The 18,801-nt window shown below is 37.3% G+C and overlaps 1 protein-coding gene and 1 long non-coding RNA gene across 5 annotated transcripts; one reads left to right on the forward strand and one right to left on the reverse strand.

The window, feature by feature from the left end:
- Positions 1-26: 26 nt before the first annotated feature.
- On the reverse strand, positions 27-15,792 carry tpm4b (tropomyosin 4b). 4 transcript variants are annotated; one of them, XM_060869138.1, is made up of 9 exons: positions 15,389-15,792; positions 13,851-13,976; positions 6,837-6,970; positions 6,537-6,654; positions 4,024-4,094; positions 3,837-3,912; positions 3,657-3,719; positions 3,501-3,570; positions 27-736 (listed from the first exon to the last, which is right to left on the reverse strand). In XM_060869138.1, exons 1-9 carry the CDS (start codon positions 15,500-15,502, stop codon positions 654-656), a joined length of 855 nt encoding a protein of 284 aa, XP_060725121.1. In that variant the 5' UTR covers positions 15,503-15,792; the 3' UTR covers positions 27-653. The 4 variants fall into 4 exon arrangements, with proteins under 4 accessions (XP_060725121.1, XP_060725123.1, XP_060725116.1 ...); XM_060869133.1 differs by lacking the exon at positions 27-736 and adding an exon at positions 2,383-2,883 and having other exon boundaries at positions 15,389-15,789; XM_060869140.1 differs by lacking the exons at positions 13,851-13,976; positions 15,389-15,792 and adding an exon at positions 11,405-11,691.
- On the forward strand, positions 11,962-13,525 carry LOC132845159 (uncharacterized). Its single transcript, XR_009648400.1, has 3 exons — positions 11,962-12,400; positions 12,668-12,834; positions 12,972-13,525. It is a non-coding gene; the product is annotated as an uncharacterized LOC132845159 (long non-coding RNA).
- Positions 15,793-18,801: the final 3,009 nt, after the last annotated feature.

Consider the following 18,801-nt stretch of genomic DNA (forward strand, 5'->3'; position numbering starts at 1 on the left):
TGAAAATGTAATAATAAATAAATAAATAAACAAACAGAATTTTTATTTAATGTGGTTTAAAGAGTACAAAACAGATCCATCATTTCCAAAAAGGCGATTTTTTTTTTTACATTTACTTCATATTAAAAATTAAAATTTAGACCCAAGCTACTAAAGATAAAGATGTCCTGCTTCAAATCTGTAAATCAAATAGAACCTGAAATGTGTGAGTGATAATTTTGTCCACAGACTAAATATATGAACGTGGACTGGATACAACAATGCAGGAAACAATATGGCTGTCCCGGGAATGGGGTAACACGGGGCCTAAAGGATGAGCTGATGTGTGGAATTTCAGGTCAAAATATATTAGTTAAAGGTGAAGGTTGGGTTTTGGGCATGTCTGGTGTGAACGTCATCAGAAACACTTCAAGTCGGTCATTAGCATCATCACCTTGTGTGTTCAAATATATAATAATGGATCATTTGGCAACATAAAGAAAATGTTTGGGTGGATGTGGATTAAAAATAGAAAAGCATGACTCAACACAAGCAACACAAGAGGGTAGTAAAATTGAACCACAAACACACCCAAACCTACACAAACACACACGCGCACTCACACATGTGGAATGTAGTTTGTTGTGATGCTTTACATTTTTTTTTTTTTTTATTCACAAGCTGTTGAGTTCTTGAAGTGTCTGATCCAAGACTTGGTTCAGATTCAGGTTCTCGTCCTTTGCATGTGCTAGGCTCTCTGAAAAAAATCCAAAAAAAAAAAAAAAACATTTATGCATTCAGTAAGGCACTTTATGTAACTACTACAGTAAAATGCTGACCTTATGAAAATGTGGCTCAAAGTTTAAGAATAATAGAAAGTAAGAAGTAATAACTGTATTATGTTGTCATCTTTTAGTCTCTTTGCTGTCGTTTCAGGAAGCTGCCAACGTCAGGGGAATTCCTAGTATTCATATTCACACCTCTGACACCATAATTCACCATAAGCTACAGAAGACTCTGGGTGCTGGAGGTGTGATCTAGTGTGAAACCACCAGAGTAAACTCCTCATTTGTTGTCTACGCAACCGTACTTGTTTTTTTTGTTTTTTTTTTTCATTTGAATCCCTGACTGACTCATAGTAGTGTTTATAATTAGAACGCCACCTCTGATGACACGAAGATCTCATTTGTAGAAGTTCTAGGTTGACATGGTTGAAGGTCAACATTGAAAATAAACTTATTTCATGGTTCGGTTGATCTATTGTTACGTTGGTTAACAGTTTCCCACACTACCCACAATGCTACCCATGACTACCTGCTCATATATTTGCCCTAAAAGGTTGAAACGTATAATAGGAATTTCCAACCTCAGAAGTGGAAAACCAAAGAAAACACGTATGAACGTGAACGTATGAACCTGAACGTATTCAGAATATTGAAAGGGTGCCATGTCATTACTTTATAGGGTTTTATTGTAGTGTTCACTTTAGATCAATCAACACTCAATGATTGTTAATGTTAGCTGGCTAGCATGTTGCCAACACAACACACATTTTCAGTGAGGCGTCCATATTTTCATCTTTGTAGCTCAAAAGTGATGCAAATCTTGTTGAATGCAGCTTTATCATTTGATTCACCTCTATCTAGAGGAATGCAGCTGCACTTTAGTTCTTTAGTCTGTCCAGCTCTCGTACCTCCTCATCTGTAGCTAATCAGCAAACAGATAAGCTTCCAAAAGCTTCAACGTTCATGCTAACATCACTGTCAGTAGTGTCAGGCATCGATAGGTTGCATAAATGGATTTTAATTTTTTCAGGTTAAAACTATAATAAATTCAAAAAAGAATTCATACATAAGTTGCACTAAAGATACTGGATATATAATTGCTCTTGACTATATAGTGTACAGTTAAAGAAAAGGAAATGACTTATAATCGCACCAGATGAGGATGGTTCCCTTATGAGTCTGGTTATGAGTCTCATATCGTCACAGGGAGTTTTTTCCTTAGAACTGCCACCTCTAGCTTGCTTGCTCATTAGGGATAAACATAAACTGAAATGTGAAACTTTTATCATTTTCATTCTTTCATTTTAGATTTCTATAAAGCTGGTTTGCAGCAATGTCCATTATTAAAAACGCTATACAAATACAATTGAATTAAACTTTGAGTCTAGGACAGATGTTCATTAATATGACAATGAACATCGCTGAGTTAATGCCTGGATCTGGAGGCTCAGATTTGAAAATCTGGCCCATGCAGTATATCATGTGGGTATCTTTGGTGTACTGGATCATTCTATTCGTGGTTTTATATATAAAAACATAATTTTAACTGCTCAGAATAGCAGAAAAAGGAAGGAAAGACTGCAGACGATGAAAAGAAAGAGACAGTGGAACAAGAAAAGAGAAGAAATTCTGGAAAGAATTTTTTTATTTTTTATTTTTTAGCACAGTTACTTAATTCATTCTCTTTATTAAGCTCTTTATTAAGACTTTGGTATTAAAGCCAGACCCCAGAACACATATGAAAAAGAAAGCGACAGAGAAAAAGAAAAAGACAAAGAGGAAGTACACGGGTGAATCGGCTAAGGAGCCGAAGCAGGGTTTTATGCAGCGTAGCAGCTTGTGAACTGGGTCAGAGCCGATCCAGAGCTCCGTAACAAAGCTCCATTTTTCAATGCTTCAGTAGCACCTGTACGGTGTGGCCTGCATTTTTTATTTTTTTCCATAAAATGAAACAAATCGCATATAGATTTGAGATTTAAGGCAATTTCGTTCGTCACTTCAAGCGCGGCCGACACAACCCGTTTCTGAAGATTCGTCTATAAGGTCGTCATGTCATTTAAGGCGTGATCCAGCTCTTCGCAAATCGCCTTCACTTTAACTTTCTGATTGTACAATTCATCTGGAGGTCAAAGGTCAGGGGCCCAAAGGAGAAGAGATTCAGCAGAAGGGATAGAAATTATAAAGAGGGAAAGAAATTGTGGAAAAAAGTAAGATCATTATTCAGATTATTAGTCAGATTATTATGCAAGAAAAGACACAGTGAATTATGATAAGGTTTAAGGTTTAAGTTTTAAACGTCTTTCTGTATGAACTACACAATCAGGTTGGTCCGTCTGGTTTCTTTAAAGAGTGTAATCTCTGCTCTAATAATTATTAAATGCCATACAGCAGGAATGCATTCAGACAAAGGTTAAATTCCAACTGATAACATGCCCCGGTCAAACACAGCGCATGGCGTCATGGTGGAAATTTCTGCTAAGCAGGAGGAAAGCACCAGCTATACACTTATTACTTCATTGCTCATTTTTTCCTTCCTCACCCAAACTAGACAGCTGTGTGTGAAAATCCCTTGAGATCTGGATGTAAAATTCACTCTTCCCGATCGTTTTACTGTATCCTGATTTTGATGTGTACACTAAGGTTTATTATTCCAACAAAGCTGTTATGACTATTATTCTGCATGTATTAATCGACTGAAGTTGCATGAAAGGCATGAGAGCGGGATGTGTTTCTTACCCTCGAGGTCATCAATAGTCTTTTCCAGTTTGGACACAGTTTTCTCTGCAAACTCAGCACGCGTCTCTGCCTGCAAAGCGAAAGAGAAAAACAAAGGCAATGTTAATAAAACTGACTATAGAGCGAGTCCTAACAATTTATTTCAAGCCATCTGACCTCTTTCAGTTTGTCATTGAGAACATTGATCTCTTCCTCGTATTTATCTTCTTTATCTGAGTACTGTGATGAGACAGACAAACAAAAGGTCATGTAGCACACACCCATCTCTCTTTCTCTCTCTCTCTCTCTCTCTCTCACACACACACACACACACACACACACACACGACCAACCTACCTTCTCAGCCTGGGCTTCAAGAGACTTCAGGGTGTTAGTTACATTTTTAAGTTCCTCCTCCAGATCTCCACTTTTGCTATGGAGTAGATAAAGAGAATAAGGAGAAAAACTCAGCTGTTTTTGATTTCTGGTTGGAATTTTCTTTAAACTTTGTGCTCATTAAACACAAAAAATAATCTGTACTTACAGTTCAGCAACCTCTGCCCTCTCCTCTGCTCTCTCCAACTCAGTCTCTATAACCACCAGCTTACGAGCCACCTGCACACACACAAACACACACACACACGCACGCACACACGCACACACGCGCACACACACGCACAGTTCAAAATTAAAATTTCAGTATAATATTGTGTACCTTGTGTACTAAGGTCTGAGGTAAACAGACTTTTGGTTAGCGGCTGATGTTTTATTTTGTGTTTTTCATTTTTTTTTAACTGTAAACAGTATTTTCAAAGTAATTTATCAACAGATCTGAGAGAAATGTTGACATTTGTCTACAGAGATTGTCTATTAAAGACCTAACACCTATGTAGTACCTAGCTCAATCGTGCCTCAATATTATTAGCAAGTTCATGATAGGGGTCTAAATTTTTAGTCGCCTAGCAAGTTTTCTCACAACTTTAACCTTAAAGAAAGCACAAATTTAAATAAAAAAATCTTTTTTTTTTCACATTTTCCACTCCATAGTTCACAAGAGGGCCAGTAACACTTTAGCCTCATATATATTTTATGTTCCATCAATTGGAGAGAAGATTAATACAGTCATGAGGATGAGAGCGAAAATAATAACAGTAGCGTTCACATTCTACTCCAAAAATGTTAGTTAGAGGTCCATCATAAATGATTCAACCTCGAAAATATTATTGATTACTTTAAAATGACCCATGTTGGTTTCGGCCATGAATTAACTTCATTTGATTTTTGCTTCTTTTGACTTTCAAAAATTTTTTGACATAAAGAATGAATAAAGACATAAAGAGAATTTATCTTAAAAATCTCTAACTAGAAATTTTAGCTTAAGAGTGACTCAGGACACATCCCAGAATATATATTCATTCATTCATTCTTCTTCTACCGCTTATCCGAACTACCTCGGGTCACGGGGAGCCCGTGCCTACCTCAGGCGTCATCGGGCATCAAGGCAGGATACACCCTGGACGGAGTGCCAACCCATCGCAGGGCACACACACACACACACTCATCCACTCACGCAATCACACACTAGGGACAATTTTCCTGAGATGCCAATCAACCTACCATGCATGTCTTTGGACCGGGGGAGGAAACCGGAGTACCCGGAAGAAACCCCCGAGGCACGGGGAGAACATGCAAACTCCACACACAAGGTGGAGGCGGGAATCGAACCATGACCCTGGAGGTGTGAGGCGAATGTGCTAACCACTAAGCCACCGTGCCCCCCAGAATATATATATGTATATATATATATATATATATATATATATATATATATATATATATATATATATATATATATATATATATAATAACGGCTTTTATATATATTTTATATAATATATAAAATTTCTAAAATATAGTAATTTTAAAATTTGCCGCTATGAAATTTCAGCTGTGTAATCTCAGATTTTTACATTTACATTAGATGTTATCTCTAATATGATCTAATCTGTATCATCTTATTAACTCTTTATCATTATTAAATATTGTACACAATACATTTCTTCTCCCTCTTCACCTTTTGGCCATTTTCTACTCTGATAAAGAAACTCTTAAGCCTCTTAAATGTCCTCCTCACTACTCCCTTTGACCTTATAAGCTCTTTTAAGTGTTAAGATGCTTTGTGAATAACCTTTATCTTTACTAGGAGCTCTTTAATTTTAAGGGGAAATGCCCACATTTATAAGAATTTTCTTAGAATATCATCACTAGGAGAAACTCTTTTCACTAAGAGTTTTCATGAATAGTTCTGAATGGTTCTGAAGCCTGGACTGAAACACGTGCTACACCTTGAAACTGAAACATTTTCATTCATTTCTTATGATAAAAAAATCCTTATTTTGGTTCCCAAGTGGTGAAACATAAAAGCACTGAGGAGATTTCAAGGTCAATTTCTACTGATGCCGCGGGCCGGGAACCCAAAAGACCAACATTGCTTACTTTGAGGAACATGTGTGAGCTTTTGTGTCAGAGAACAGGGTGTCTATGACAATACAAAGACAAGGATTTTGAGCACGGATAAACAGGGAGACAATTAGACACATGAGGAACAGGTGTGCTGAGGCGGGAAGGAATTAGACAAGGTCGAGGCAGACACGTGAACACAAAACGTAAACAAAAAACACACGGCACCAGTAAAAACTCCGGGTTAGATCCTGATATTTTGTATGCGGAAGAGGGCAGTAAGGCCTTTCTACATAGCAGTGTCTGAATTTATGTGTTTCAGCGGAACACATGGTAGTCTTGTGATAGTGGAGAGCTAACCAATGGGTGGGAAATTATATAAAAAACTGTACATCTTAGTGACTTATGTGCATTAAGAACATATTTTTTGATACATTTCATCACATACAAAAATGATGATGCAGTCAATTTTACTGTCGCTGGATCCATTCCAGTAACTTCCCACAAGTTGGATTATAAGGTAGAACTCCAGGCTCTAATAGGTCCAGTTCCTGTTTGTTACTGTTAGGAAGCGCGTTTCTCATCGTAAGCGCGTACCTCATCGTATTTGCGATCAGAATCTTCAGCGATGTGTTTGGCCTCCTTAAGCTGTATCTCCTGAAGTTGCATTTTCTCCTCGTCTTTCACAGCACGGCTCTCGATCACCTTCGTTCCTCTGTACACACACACACAAACAGATCACATCCAGTATACAAAACTTTTTTCTCAACCCATTTATGTGTGGAATTGTAAATAAGGATGTAAAATAAGACAGTAAAGTAAGACAGTTTGAGGTATGTATAATTTTGTGGCTTTGTGTGTGTGTGTGTGTGTGTGTGTGTGTGTGTGTGTGTGTACCTCTCGCTTTCATCAGCTGCTTTCTCTGCTTCTTCCAGTTTCTGGAGCGCAGTGGCCAGTCTCCCCTGGGCTCGGTCCAACTCCTCCTCAATTAGCTGAATCCTGCGGTTCATAGCAGCCACTTCGCCCTCAGCCTACACACACACACACAAAGCAAATTTAAAAGGTCAGATGCACACACACACATGCATAATCAAATGTAGGGATCAGTCCTACGATACAAAACTTTTTTTTGGGTGTGTGTTTTTTTCTTGTATTAATTATCATTGTGACTGTGTTCGCAGCAGGACATCGGAGCAGCCCATGCCGATTAACTTCTCAAGGAATAACGCAAATACAGCATCAGCTAACTCAAATTAGCTTTGTAATTACAAAGCACACAGCAAATATTTGCAACAGCAACACAAATTTGTTTAATGTGTTTCGGGGAGCTTTTCCTTTAAATAGGACATGAGCGTTGAGGATGTATTTTGTCTGGGGATTTTCCCAGCAGATGCTGCATTACTTTTCCATATTGAAATTCTTCTGCAGTGATTCTTCTAACGCTGGCTTTTTCCACTTTACCCTGACTCTAAAACTTCCAAAGTACCCAGCTCATCTTTAGGGTTTATACTGCACAAGGGATCAAAATCATAAATCAAAAGAGATGTAAAACATCTTAACCATAAAAGTACCAAAAGTATTCTTCTTTTGCCTACTGGATTTCCAATCCATCAACAGCGAGTCTGCTAATCATGACACGATTTAGCAAACCATCTTTCACTTTCTGTCAACATTTTTGTTCCTTTCTCAGCATAAATATTTGCTAGCTTTGCTGTTCTGTATATCGTTTGTGGTTTGAAAGCAGAATTTGCACTGGCTGGTAAAAATTAATCCCAAGCTATCGTATGTAAACTCAGATGATGAATTCAAAATGAATGAAAGAAGTCTGAATTTAGATTTATATGTGATTTGGATAATCATATCATTTGTGAGTTAAAAGAGTCCCAGATTCGGAACAAAGTTGGTCACGTATTAACACATGCTCTTAAATTGAATCGTATCATATCATATCATATCGTATCATCGGCTTTTGAATTGAAGTAGTATCATATTATGTGGAATGTTCAGGTAGAAGCTTACAGCACTATTATATAGCACTAGTAACTCCCAGGGCTGGTGATATAACTATGCCACCATGTTGCCCATACCAAGAAGGACAAACTGTGACTCCATTAATGACTCGGTATAATTTTTCTTCAACTTCCATAAGCGGATAAATCTACAATGTTGCTTTCCATAGATATATTTGGCAGTGTCAATCATTGTTTATGACTAAATTACATTATCGCTAAGCATTCTCTTTGTAACAAATGAGTCTGTGATGGTTTAAACCCCGACAACAATCCATCATACTTCAGAGACACGGACCTCTACTGCAGCATGCAAAATATATACAGGCCTACAACAATGAGAAGCCACAATAATGACTGATCTTCCCTCAAGACCTGAAGTAGACACGTAATGCAGAGACATCTTCTTGTTTGTGATCTGGTGTTCTGATGATGTTCTGATGAATTGCTCACTGTATGATATCAAAAATACATTGGGGAATAGTTTCTGATGTTAGAGTTTTTTCTTTACTCTAAAATATAACTTTCAGATTCCTGGAGCCGACGCATGACCCGAGCATGAAGATCGAATATCAATCAGGCGTGTTTAGACCTTTGGCTTAGAAACTTGAATGTAGAGACAAACTACAGAACTGTTCTTATGTATAAATAAATAAATCCAAACTGTAAGTGAGACGGCAAAATAATATATCGTACACAATAATGTTGGTCTACAAATAAGAATATTGGCACATGTCAATTCTGTAGTAAGAGTTTTCAAGAAAAGAAGTGGTAGCAAAAGAAATGGTAGCACTTAGGTTTGTGTGCAGACAGAGAGAAACCACAACTCATGCAGCAGTTTAAATGACAGGAAGTGAAAAGGTAAAGTATGTAGCAGGCGTCACATCCCATACATCCTGTGGACACTGTTTCCAGGAAGGGAACGTATTTTAGTGGTCTACTTAAGCATCATTTCCTCTGCTGAAAACCAGACCTTCACAATCGATATGCATGACCGTACACGTTCTCGAGCTGGTCAAGAACCTGATCGTATTGTGCAGACGATTTGTCACAGTTTCACAGAGTAGAAAGGTAGAGCTGCAGACTTCATTGTAATTTTATTATCATATTTTTATACTGATATTACAATTTCAGAAAACGTCCCATCATTTACAAATTGCTGACACTGGAGACTCCTCTCCATCCATCCATCCATCCATCCATTTTCTACCGCTTATCCGGGGCCGGGTCGCGGGGGCAGCAGTCTAAGCAGGGACGCCCAGACTTCCCTCTCCCCAGACACTTCCTCCAGCTCTTCCGGTGGAATACCGAGGCGTTCCCAGGCCAGCCGAGAGACATAGGTGTCCTAGGTCTTCCCCGGGGCCTCCTCCCGGTTGGACATGCCCGGAACACCTCCCCAGGGAGGCGTCCAGGAGGCATCCGGAACAGATGCCCGAGCCACCTTAGCTGACTCCTCTCGATGTTGAGGAGCAGCGGCTCTAATCTGAGCTCCTCCCGGGTGACCGAGCTCCTCACCCTGGAGACTCCTCTCATAAATGTTAAATAAGCATTTACTTACAGAAAACTTCACTATATTGAACAAAACAGACCTAGGTTTTATTTTCGCCTCATTTTATCACGTTCTACAGATTTGCTTTCCCTTTATGACCAATAAAGACCAGACAGGCAACAGACTTATTATTTACAACAGAATTATTTCAGCATCAGTGTGTTTTTTCCAAAAGGTCTAAGCGTGGATAGTTTCTCTGTCTTTCCCTCATTTTCCACCATTTAGTATCCATCAAGATCACAGTTTTGCTTCTTTAAGCAAGAATAATATAGCGAGAGCAGATTGTGGAACAGCTTCTTTTAAGCAATCGTTAAACAGTATAAAGGCCCCAATATGGAGGATTCATTTTCATTTAATTTGCCATTTTTAAATGACAGAGCAGGGATTCAGAAAGACTGTGTTTCACAAGTCTCATAAATTCTTGGAAAGCCCATTGCTTTCAAATAAACTCATTTAACCTCTTAACCTCCCAAACCTACATTCTTTTTTTTTTTTTTTTGATAACTATGTACAATTTTGATTAGTTTCACTGTAGTTATTGTGTAATTCCTGGTACTTAATGAATAACTTTCGAATAGCACAATGTGAGAATGACCTCAAGAGACAAGTTTTTCTAATTATTTGATTTAACACTACAGATTCAGAAATACAATCTAAACTACAGTTTTGATTCTACATTAATCATGTTACATATACTGTACATGATTACATATAGCTATGAGCACATAGCCAATATGTCTAATGTTACCATTATTTTTCTACAATATCTATGCATTATATTGTCAATATAATTGCCCATATAAATAATAATTTATGTGAAATTTATATATATATAAAATTGTTCAGTGTGATCCATAACCCTATAAATTATATATTGTACAGTATTTTAGAATATGCTTTGTCATTGAATTTAGCATTGTCTTATCACAGCTTCAGAGTCCCTGCTGTTCCATCCTAAACTCAGGCTACTGTCTGACTGGAGTTTTGCTCGTCTCCTCCTCCAGATTCTCCTGATTTCCTCTGACCGCCCAAAAACATGGTGGACTACCTGCTTTAAATTTCCCCAAGTATAAATGTGTGTTTGTGCACATGCACAGTGGCCTCAGATGAACTGGTGATCCCATCAAAGGTGTAATTTCCCATCTTACCCAGAATTTCCATGACAGGCTCTGGGCCCATCATGACCCTGACAGGATAAAGGGGTTAAAATGGGACGTAGTGGCTCTGTGCTACTGATTGATTGGAAGGCTGTGAGTTTCAATTCAAGGAAGGCCAAGCTGCCAATGTTGGATCAAGTCCCTTAACTAAGTCATCGTTAAGTCACTTTTGGATAAAAGCATCAGCCAAAAACAGAAAAAAAAAATTCAATCATAAATGTAAATTGTGTGATTTTCAAGAAGAACAAACCGTAACGGATCGAATAATACCAAAGAAAATAAACATAACAGCCTACAATAAACTCTTTTACTATTTGAATTATTGTTAATATATTAATGCATATATTTGTTTTGTGTAAGAGCAGAAATCAAGGAATCATTTACTATTCACAATTCAGCCGAACTGCTTATAATACCCTACACTTGTAAAAATACTAAAGTGTACATTAACTTGCTAATGGTGTGTTAACCTTAAAGGTATTTAATATTTCTTAATATTGACCTGGGTTCATGGGGTGCACCTTTAAAAACTAAATCTTTTAAAAGTTTACATTTCTAGGTTAAATATAATTTATATTTAATATTAAATATATAGTTTAGAATTACTGCCAACAGGTTAAAAATCTAAAAAATATCATATACACCCAATGCTAAAGCAACAAACCGATTCGCTTGGAACGAGTCTTTTACAGGAATCGATTCGTCAGCGAATCACTCGTCATTAGGAAGTGAAAAATCGCAAAGTCTCACTTTCTCGCGGACATCTCGTTCTTCATCCAGTTCTTTCTGGAAAAGCTGGGCTCGATCTTCAGCTTCATCCGCCTGCTGTTGTAAGGCCTGGATTCTCCTCTTCACTGCGTCTAACGAGTTCAGAGCCATTACTGCGTCTTCAGGAAACCCACTTTAACCAAACGGTCACCAAAAACGACCCAGAGTACGCAAAGGGTATTCAACCCTCACAGTGAATGAAAGAAAAGCGTAAAGTTGAATCCAGATGTCTAAAACATTTCTCTGGAACCTCTCTGCTAGAATTTTCCCCTGAAATCAGCTTCTATTAACAGTTCAGAGCGCGCAATGGAGAAGCAGCAGCCTGCAGGAAAAACGCAGGAACGCGCCAAGGAAAGTTTAGTGTTAAATCTTCCAGTCCTGGGAAAGAAAGTGGTTTTAGATGACATCACGCCTGTAGGAGGAGGAAGGTCTTCCTGTTTGAAATGTGGGCAGATGCTTTCTGGACTCTGTGTGTGACTTTTGGACATTGGATGAATTTAATGAGCGTTTGGCCGGAGTTCAAGGCTGAAGGAAACAATGAAGGCTTTCTGAGGTGCCACCTTGACAAACGACCTGGCTGAAAGCAGAGAGTGGGCTTTGACCTGTAACGCTTAGGCAGTTTGTATTTGCAGTTAGGGCTTGAATTTGTGTTAATAAACTCTGGGAATGTTAATTGCTCTGAGGCCCTGACAGACACACAGCCCTGCCCTGCCCGGCCCGGCCCGACTCTTTTCCTTTAGAATGACCTCTTGCTGTTTATACATGAAACCTATTCAAGTGATTTGTAAATGAATCTGTCTGGTTTTTATGTATCTTTAAGCTGCTTAATAAGACCGTAGATGTTCCAATTATTGTATGTGCCATAGATTATTTTTAAAGGTTCATTACATTTATATTAACAGGTAACAGACACAAACTATAGGTACAAGCGATGTGTCCTTGAAGATATCAATCCCAGTTCAACACTGGGTAACACAGGTGATTTTTCTGAATTCTTGTTTGGGGAAGTTAACTGATTTTTAGCAGTGAAGACTATAACTTTTTTAAATCGTAATCCAATGGACAATATAATTAACTAATTGGATTGCACATAGTTACACACAGTTAAAATCCAAGGATTAACCTGCATGTCTAAATTACTGTTGTCTCTCTCTCTCTCTCTCTCTCTCTCTCTCTCTCTCTCTCTCTCTCTCTCTCTCTCTCTCTTTCACTGACACACACACACACACACACACACACACACAGAATGGAATACTAATCCATCTATACCAGGAGGATACGTCTAACATTCCGTATGACGTTACACTGGAAACTAGAAGATCCAAATTTAGTGCTGATTCGGTTCACAGAGATCCCTCTGGAGGTTTTGGAAAGTAACTCATAAAACATCTATTTGGTTGTGTCACTGAATTGTAAGTGAAGGATATGGAAAATACACAGACGTAATCCTGGAGAATCTAATGAATCTAAATGAAAATCTAATTGCTTCTCTCTCTCTCTCTCTCTCTCTCTCTCTCTCTCTCTCTCTCTCTCTGTATGTGTGTATAAGTGTGTGTGAGGTTAGTTTTGTTAGCTGCTGACAACAGGAATGTGCGTGAATGTTTTTTCTCCCCACAGTAGGAAATCTCTGGGGCAATGCATCAGACTCTGGAGGGGAGACTTCACTGTTTGCTTTAGACACATTCCAACCATTCCAGGTCTACTGCATAACTCACTGAGGTCTGGTCTTTGTCTGTCTGTGTGTGTGTGTGTGTGTGTGTGTGTGTGTGTGTGTGTGTGTTAGTGGTGCTGAGGGATTAATATGTCTTAATAAACAGAGTATTGTGTAGTATAATTAACTTTGTGTGGAAAGTGAACACACCCTTTTTTAAAATCATAGTAAGGTCTCTTTTCATTAGAAATGAATGTCAGTGGTGAAAGCGTCATGTCACTGCTTTTAATAATGATCTGTCTTGATGTGGCCTAATCACATGACATGACCTGCTTTTAATTTAAACAGCTATTCATGTTCCTTTGACACTTATTTAAGTTTTGGTCCTAAAAATAAATCACCTTCATGTCGCCCATATCTATATTCAGAACTATTAAAATCATTAAATTACAACTAGCATTATTCAAGCAACAATATATCGGAAACATAGACCCTTATTAGATTTAGATAAGATTTAACATGATATTTTGATTTATATTTTTTACTATTATAAAAGATTTAAAATGAAAGTAAACAAAAATGAGATTTCTTTCTTAAGTCTGCATATTCTATACCTGTTTTTTTTTTTTTTTTACTAAAAGACAAATGTGTTGCTTGTGTTGTTGATGCTGCTACTTTTATTTTGCTGCTTTTATTATTTATTTCTGGCTTCAATTTAAGTGCGTAACCCAATTCTGAATATGTGCAACTTTTTCCTGTGTAAATACTGGTTCTTACATCTGTCGCCTTCTTCTCAGACAGTTCCAGTTTCTCCTGGGCATCTTTGAGGGCTTCGGAGTACTTGTCCACTTCATCCTCTGTCCCTTTGAATTTCTTCTGCAGCCCCAGCAGCTCGTCCTCTAACTGAACCACACAGCAGAAATACAGTCATTCTGCAGTCCGTCACTACCGTGACATTCCTAGTTATCAATAAACACCACACGATCACTTACACGTATTACACGATGCCAGTGTGGCGCTTGTCAATTTGATTTGTACTTTCTTGTAATAACACACCACTTACTTCTCGCTTACTAAATAAATGTTTGAAGAAGCAAAACAACTTGAACAGGAATATTGTAATCCTACACTGTCCTTTCCACAGGGCTCGCATGCAAGTGTAAAGACGGACAGATGTATTTATAGTTCGGTATCCTTCACATCGTCATGTTCTAATACACGAAACGCCTGTGTAGGAACTCACTTGGACTTAGTCAGTTCAACTAGCTATACCTGAGCCGTCACTGTACGTCTCCTCTCGTCTCCTCTCGTCTCCTATCTGAGCTTATGCTAATGTTAATATGCATCGAGAGTTCTGCTCAAATTACTTGCTTTATTTTGCCCACTGATTTAGTTTTAATACACGGATTTGCGATTATACAAACCTGTTATCACCTGACTGGAGTTCTGTAATGTATAACCCCTAATAAACAAACATTACATAGCACATCACAAGTAGAGAAAATAATTTTTAATGATTACTACGTAATAATGAGGCTGGTATCATGCGTAGTGCCTGATCGCATGAGACACACAGACAAATTTGAAGTCTGACAAATTATTACACCTGAATCTGAAGATCCTCTAGAGAAACGATTCTTCTCTAAAGCTCATTGGAGTTTATTAAGAGCCATTGACCTTGTAACCAATACGAAAAGGGCAAAGGAGCAGATGGATTGGCGCAGGGTTATTCCTGGTGCCCTGATGGAATTTAGTGATGCCAAGGATGGGACCTAGCAGATGCTTTTTTTCCCCTTGTGGTCCTTATGACGATTACTGAGCTAATCCTAAGATAGTTGTTACAGTCTGTGGCCCTCAGCAGAGCTTGAAATCAGGATGCTTGAGATTCTCAAGAAGATCTTCCAGTGATGGAGTTCGTATTTAGATATGGTTGTCATGACGCCTGCCAAAACAAGTGTATGCTACGTTATATTTGTCGATGTAACGTTTCAATTAACAATTCATCTTGTTAATACTACTAATAATAAACTACTACTAATAATAAAAAAAAGATGTACAATCGTTTGCCCTCCCACCGTCTTCTTTTAGCACCTAGCATGTTTTAAGGGAACTCAAAATTGTAAACTTCATTTAAATATCTGTGTATTTGTAGTCCAGCTATAAGTGCTTGGCCCCCTATTCCCAGAGCGTACTTCTGAAACACCTGCACATAGTAAAACGTTCCAAATTGTTCATTGTATTTATTTATTTATCTATCTATATATTTATTTATTAATTATTCCTTTGCGAATACTTCGTGCTCCTTTACATCTCACCTGCTTGCACTTGTCCTCTGAGACCTTCTTGTCCGTCTCGGCCTGCTCTGCACGATCGAAGGCGTTTTCCTTGTCTGCCTTCAGCATCTGCATTTTCTTCTTGATCGCCTCCATTTTGCCGGCTGTGGTCCGAGAGGAAAATGTGCCGAATCGAAGGAGCTGGTCTCACTCAAGAGTGTAGATGATGATTGGAATGGAGCTTTGTCTTGTCAAGTGAGGATGTTGTGGAGAAATGAGGTGATGAGGAGGACACACAGAGAAAGAGAAAGAGGAGAGCGGAGGAAAAGAGCAGGTTAAAGCAGAATGAAACACAACGCTTCTGTGGAAGGTTTAAACCTGATGTAGTCACAGTGAACCCTGCTCCTTGGTGACACACACCCCCATTCTTGAAGACACACACCACCCCTTAAGCATGCATACCCCATTTTTGACACGCATACACACACACACACACATAATCAGGCACTCCACTCCTCACACAAACACACACACACACACACACACACACACACACACGCCCCTCCCTATACTCTTTATCCAAAATCTTTCTCTCAACCACTTTCCATATTTGGATGATTTATTTTTGGAGTGTATTTTAAGGGAACTGGACATTAACGCTGCACAATCTGTGTCTAGAACAAGACGTATTGTTTATACGAGTTAACAAAACTCTTATCATCAATAACACGCCATGAAACATGTAAAATACACTTTTTCCTGTTTGAGTTTCAGGCCTGTGTTTTCTGCAAGTCATTTTTTACAGATAAAAACATCTGCCTGATAATAATGACATTCCCTTCTTAGTGATGTAAAAAGGAAAGATCTGATTCTTTCTTTCTTTCTTTCTTTCTTTTATTGTTTCATTTCGACTGTATAATCTTTCTTTCTTTCTTTCTTTCTTTCTTTCCTCTCGACTGTAGAATCTTTCTTTCTTTCTTTCTTTCTTTCTTTCCTCTTGACTGTAGAATCTTTCTTACTTTTTTCTTTCTTTCTTTCTTTCTTTCTTTCTTTCTTTCTTTCTTTCTTTCTTTCTTTCTTTCCTTCCTCTCGACTGTAGAATCTTTGTTTCTTTGTTTCTTTCTTTCTTTCTTTCTTTCTTTCTTTCTTTCTTTCTTTCTTTCTTTCTTTCATTTATTGTTTCATTTCGACTGTATAATCTTTCTTTCTTTCTTTCTTTCTTTCTTTCTTTCTTTCTTTCTTTCTTTCTTTCCTCTCGACTGTAGAATCTTTCTTTTTTCTTTCTTTCTTTCTTTCTTTCTTTCTTTCTTTCTTTCTGAATGTTAATCAGAAACACAGCTCCAACTCCTTAAGTAAACAAATGAACAACAGGGCTGCAGAAAAATGCACACATGAATGTTAATAACCGGGTTGGTCGGGTCTGTAAAAGTGGAGATCCTTTTTTTCCCTTCTTCACGCATGAGTGGAGTTAAGAGCTGATGGAAAAAAAAAGCTAGAGCAAGCCAATAAAAAGTCTGAGGTCAGACCTGCTTATAATGTTCAGTTCCTCTGCAAATCCTGGAATATAATAATATATTAATATAAATAATATATTAATTAAGAGTTTTAAGAAGACAATAAGTCAATTCTGCGGACATTTTAACATTACTATAATTGCTGTAGAAAATATATGACCAGTTATTATTATTATTACTATTATTATTATTATTATTTCCTGTCAAAATGAATCATTTTACCAACACAGAACTTTGCCTCTTATACAGTTTCCTATCCCAGGAAGTTCCAGGTTCTGCTCCCTGTTGGAGCTTTTGCTCTAATATTAAATGTATTTCATTGTGATCTCATCAGTGGAGTTGAAAATGAAAGAGACAGGGCTTAGGAATGATTGGATTGAAGTCTTCTCCATATCCATATCAAACGTAGTCCAATATAATAAAGTCCTGAGTTATCAGACTAAAGTAAACGCTTCTCAAATGCCGTTAGACTGAACCACTTCAACGCTTGCAGCCTTGATGAAAATGTTACTAAAGAATGTTTATGACTTGGTTTTATTTGTCTCATGCTGGGTGAGAATGTTACTCTAACAGGTTCCTGGTATTTTTAATAAATCCCGTATAATAAGTAAGCACATTTTGGGCAGAGTTTCTTTTAATAATGTGGTTTGTAGGCTTCAGTGTCATGTGGAGTTGAAGAAGACTGTAAAAGAAAATTATTACAGCTATTATCCAATTCCCTATATATATATATATATATATATATATATATATATATATATATATATATATATATATATATATATATATATATATATAGGTTTAAGAATACAAACAAGTGTGCATGAAATATTCATCTTTTACAATTCTATACTTTTTTTTTTTACATCAAAAAAGGTATCAATAATTTTGCACTGGATATATATATATATATATATATATATATATATATATAAAATATATAATTCATCAAGCAAATTATTTGCGAATAACTGACAGGACATTAGGAGAAGTTAGACATGATAAAGGAGTAGTTGGAGTAGTTGGACATGATAAAGGGAAGAAGAGAATCAAAGGGTTTGCAGTAATGAAGAGAAGGAAAATTGAAGCCACCCACAGGAAGAGCTGCTCTTTTCTTTGTCTCCTTTTAAGGTAAAAACTCTCAAAAAAGCACCAGCTGTTGTGGGAATAGAGGGAAGAGTGTGAGAGTGAGTATCAGTGCATGCAGAGATCTTGTGAACACGTCTACAGAGATTTCATAAAACATGGCAAATCGTTAAATGTTAAAGTATTTAAATGAAGAACAAAATGGTGATGAATCCAGGAAATCTAGAATAATAAATCTAACCCATGATTCTTAAAGAAAAATAATAGCTTAGAATTGTTGGTGCCAGAAAGGCTGGTTTGAATATTGCAGAAAATGCTGATCTAATGGGATTTAAGTCTCTTGAGTTTACACAGAAAAACAAAGAAGATCCAGTGAGCGTCGGTTCCGAGGAGGACGGGCTAACTCGTTCAGTCAGGATACTGGTAATGGTACAATAATGTAAATAATCACTCTTTACAAAAGTGGTGCACAGAAAAGCATCACAAAATGTTAAATTTAAGGCAGGTTGTATTAAAATGGTCTAAACAGCAGAAGACCACATCAGTATCTGCTCCTTTTAGTCAAGAACAGGACTCTGAGGTCAGACCTGGCAGTCGAAGATGGAATCAAACAAGATTTAAAATCCCAGAATGTGTAAAAAAAAGGAAAAAATAAATTATTGCTTGAACACTAAAGATTTACCTGCAGATTTGGGTCCAATTTATAAGTATAACAAAGGATCATTATAAATGGTACAGCGAGTGTTTTAAATGTCTTTATTTAACAGCAAGTTTTTTCTTTTTAAAAGAACGACACATTCTTCATACTTTTTTTATCCATTTGTAGATGAATGTAATGTTGATTCATGAAAATGA

This window comes from Tachysurus vachellii, chromosome 1 (assembly GCF_030014155.1).
Source record: "Tachysurus vachellii isolate PV-2020 chromosome 1, HZAU_Pvac_v1, whole genome shotgun sequence".
Taxonomy (NCBI): domain Eukaryota; kingdom Metazoa; phylum Chordata; class Actinopteri; order Siluriformes; family Bagridae; genus Tachysurus; species Tachysurus vachellii.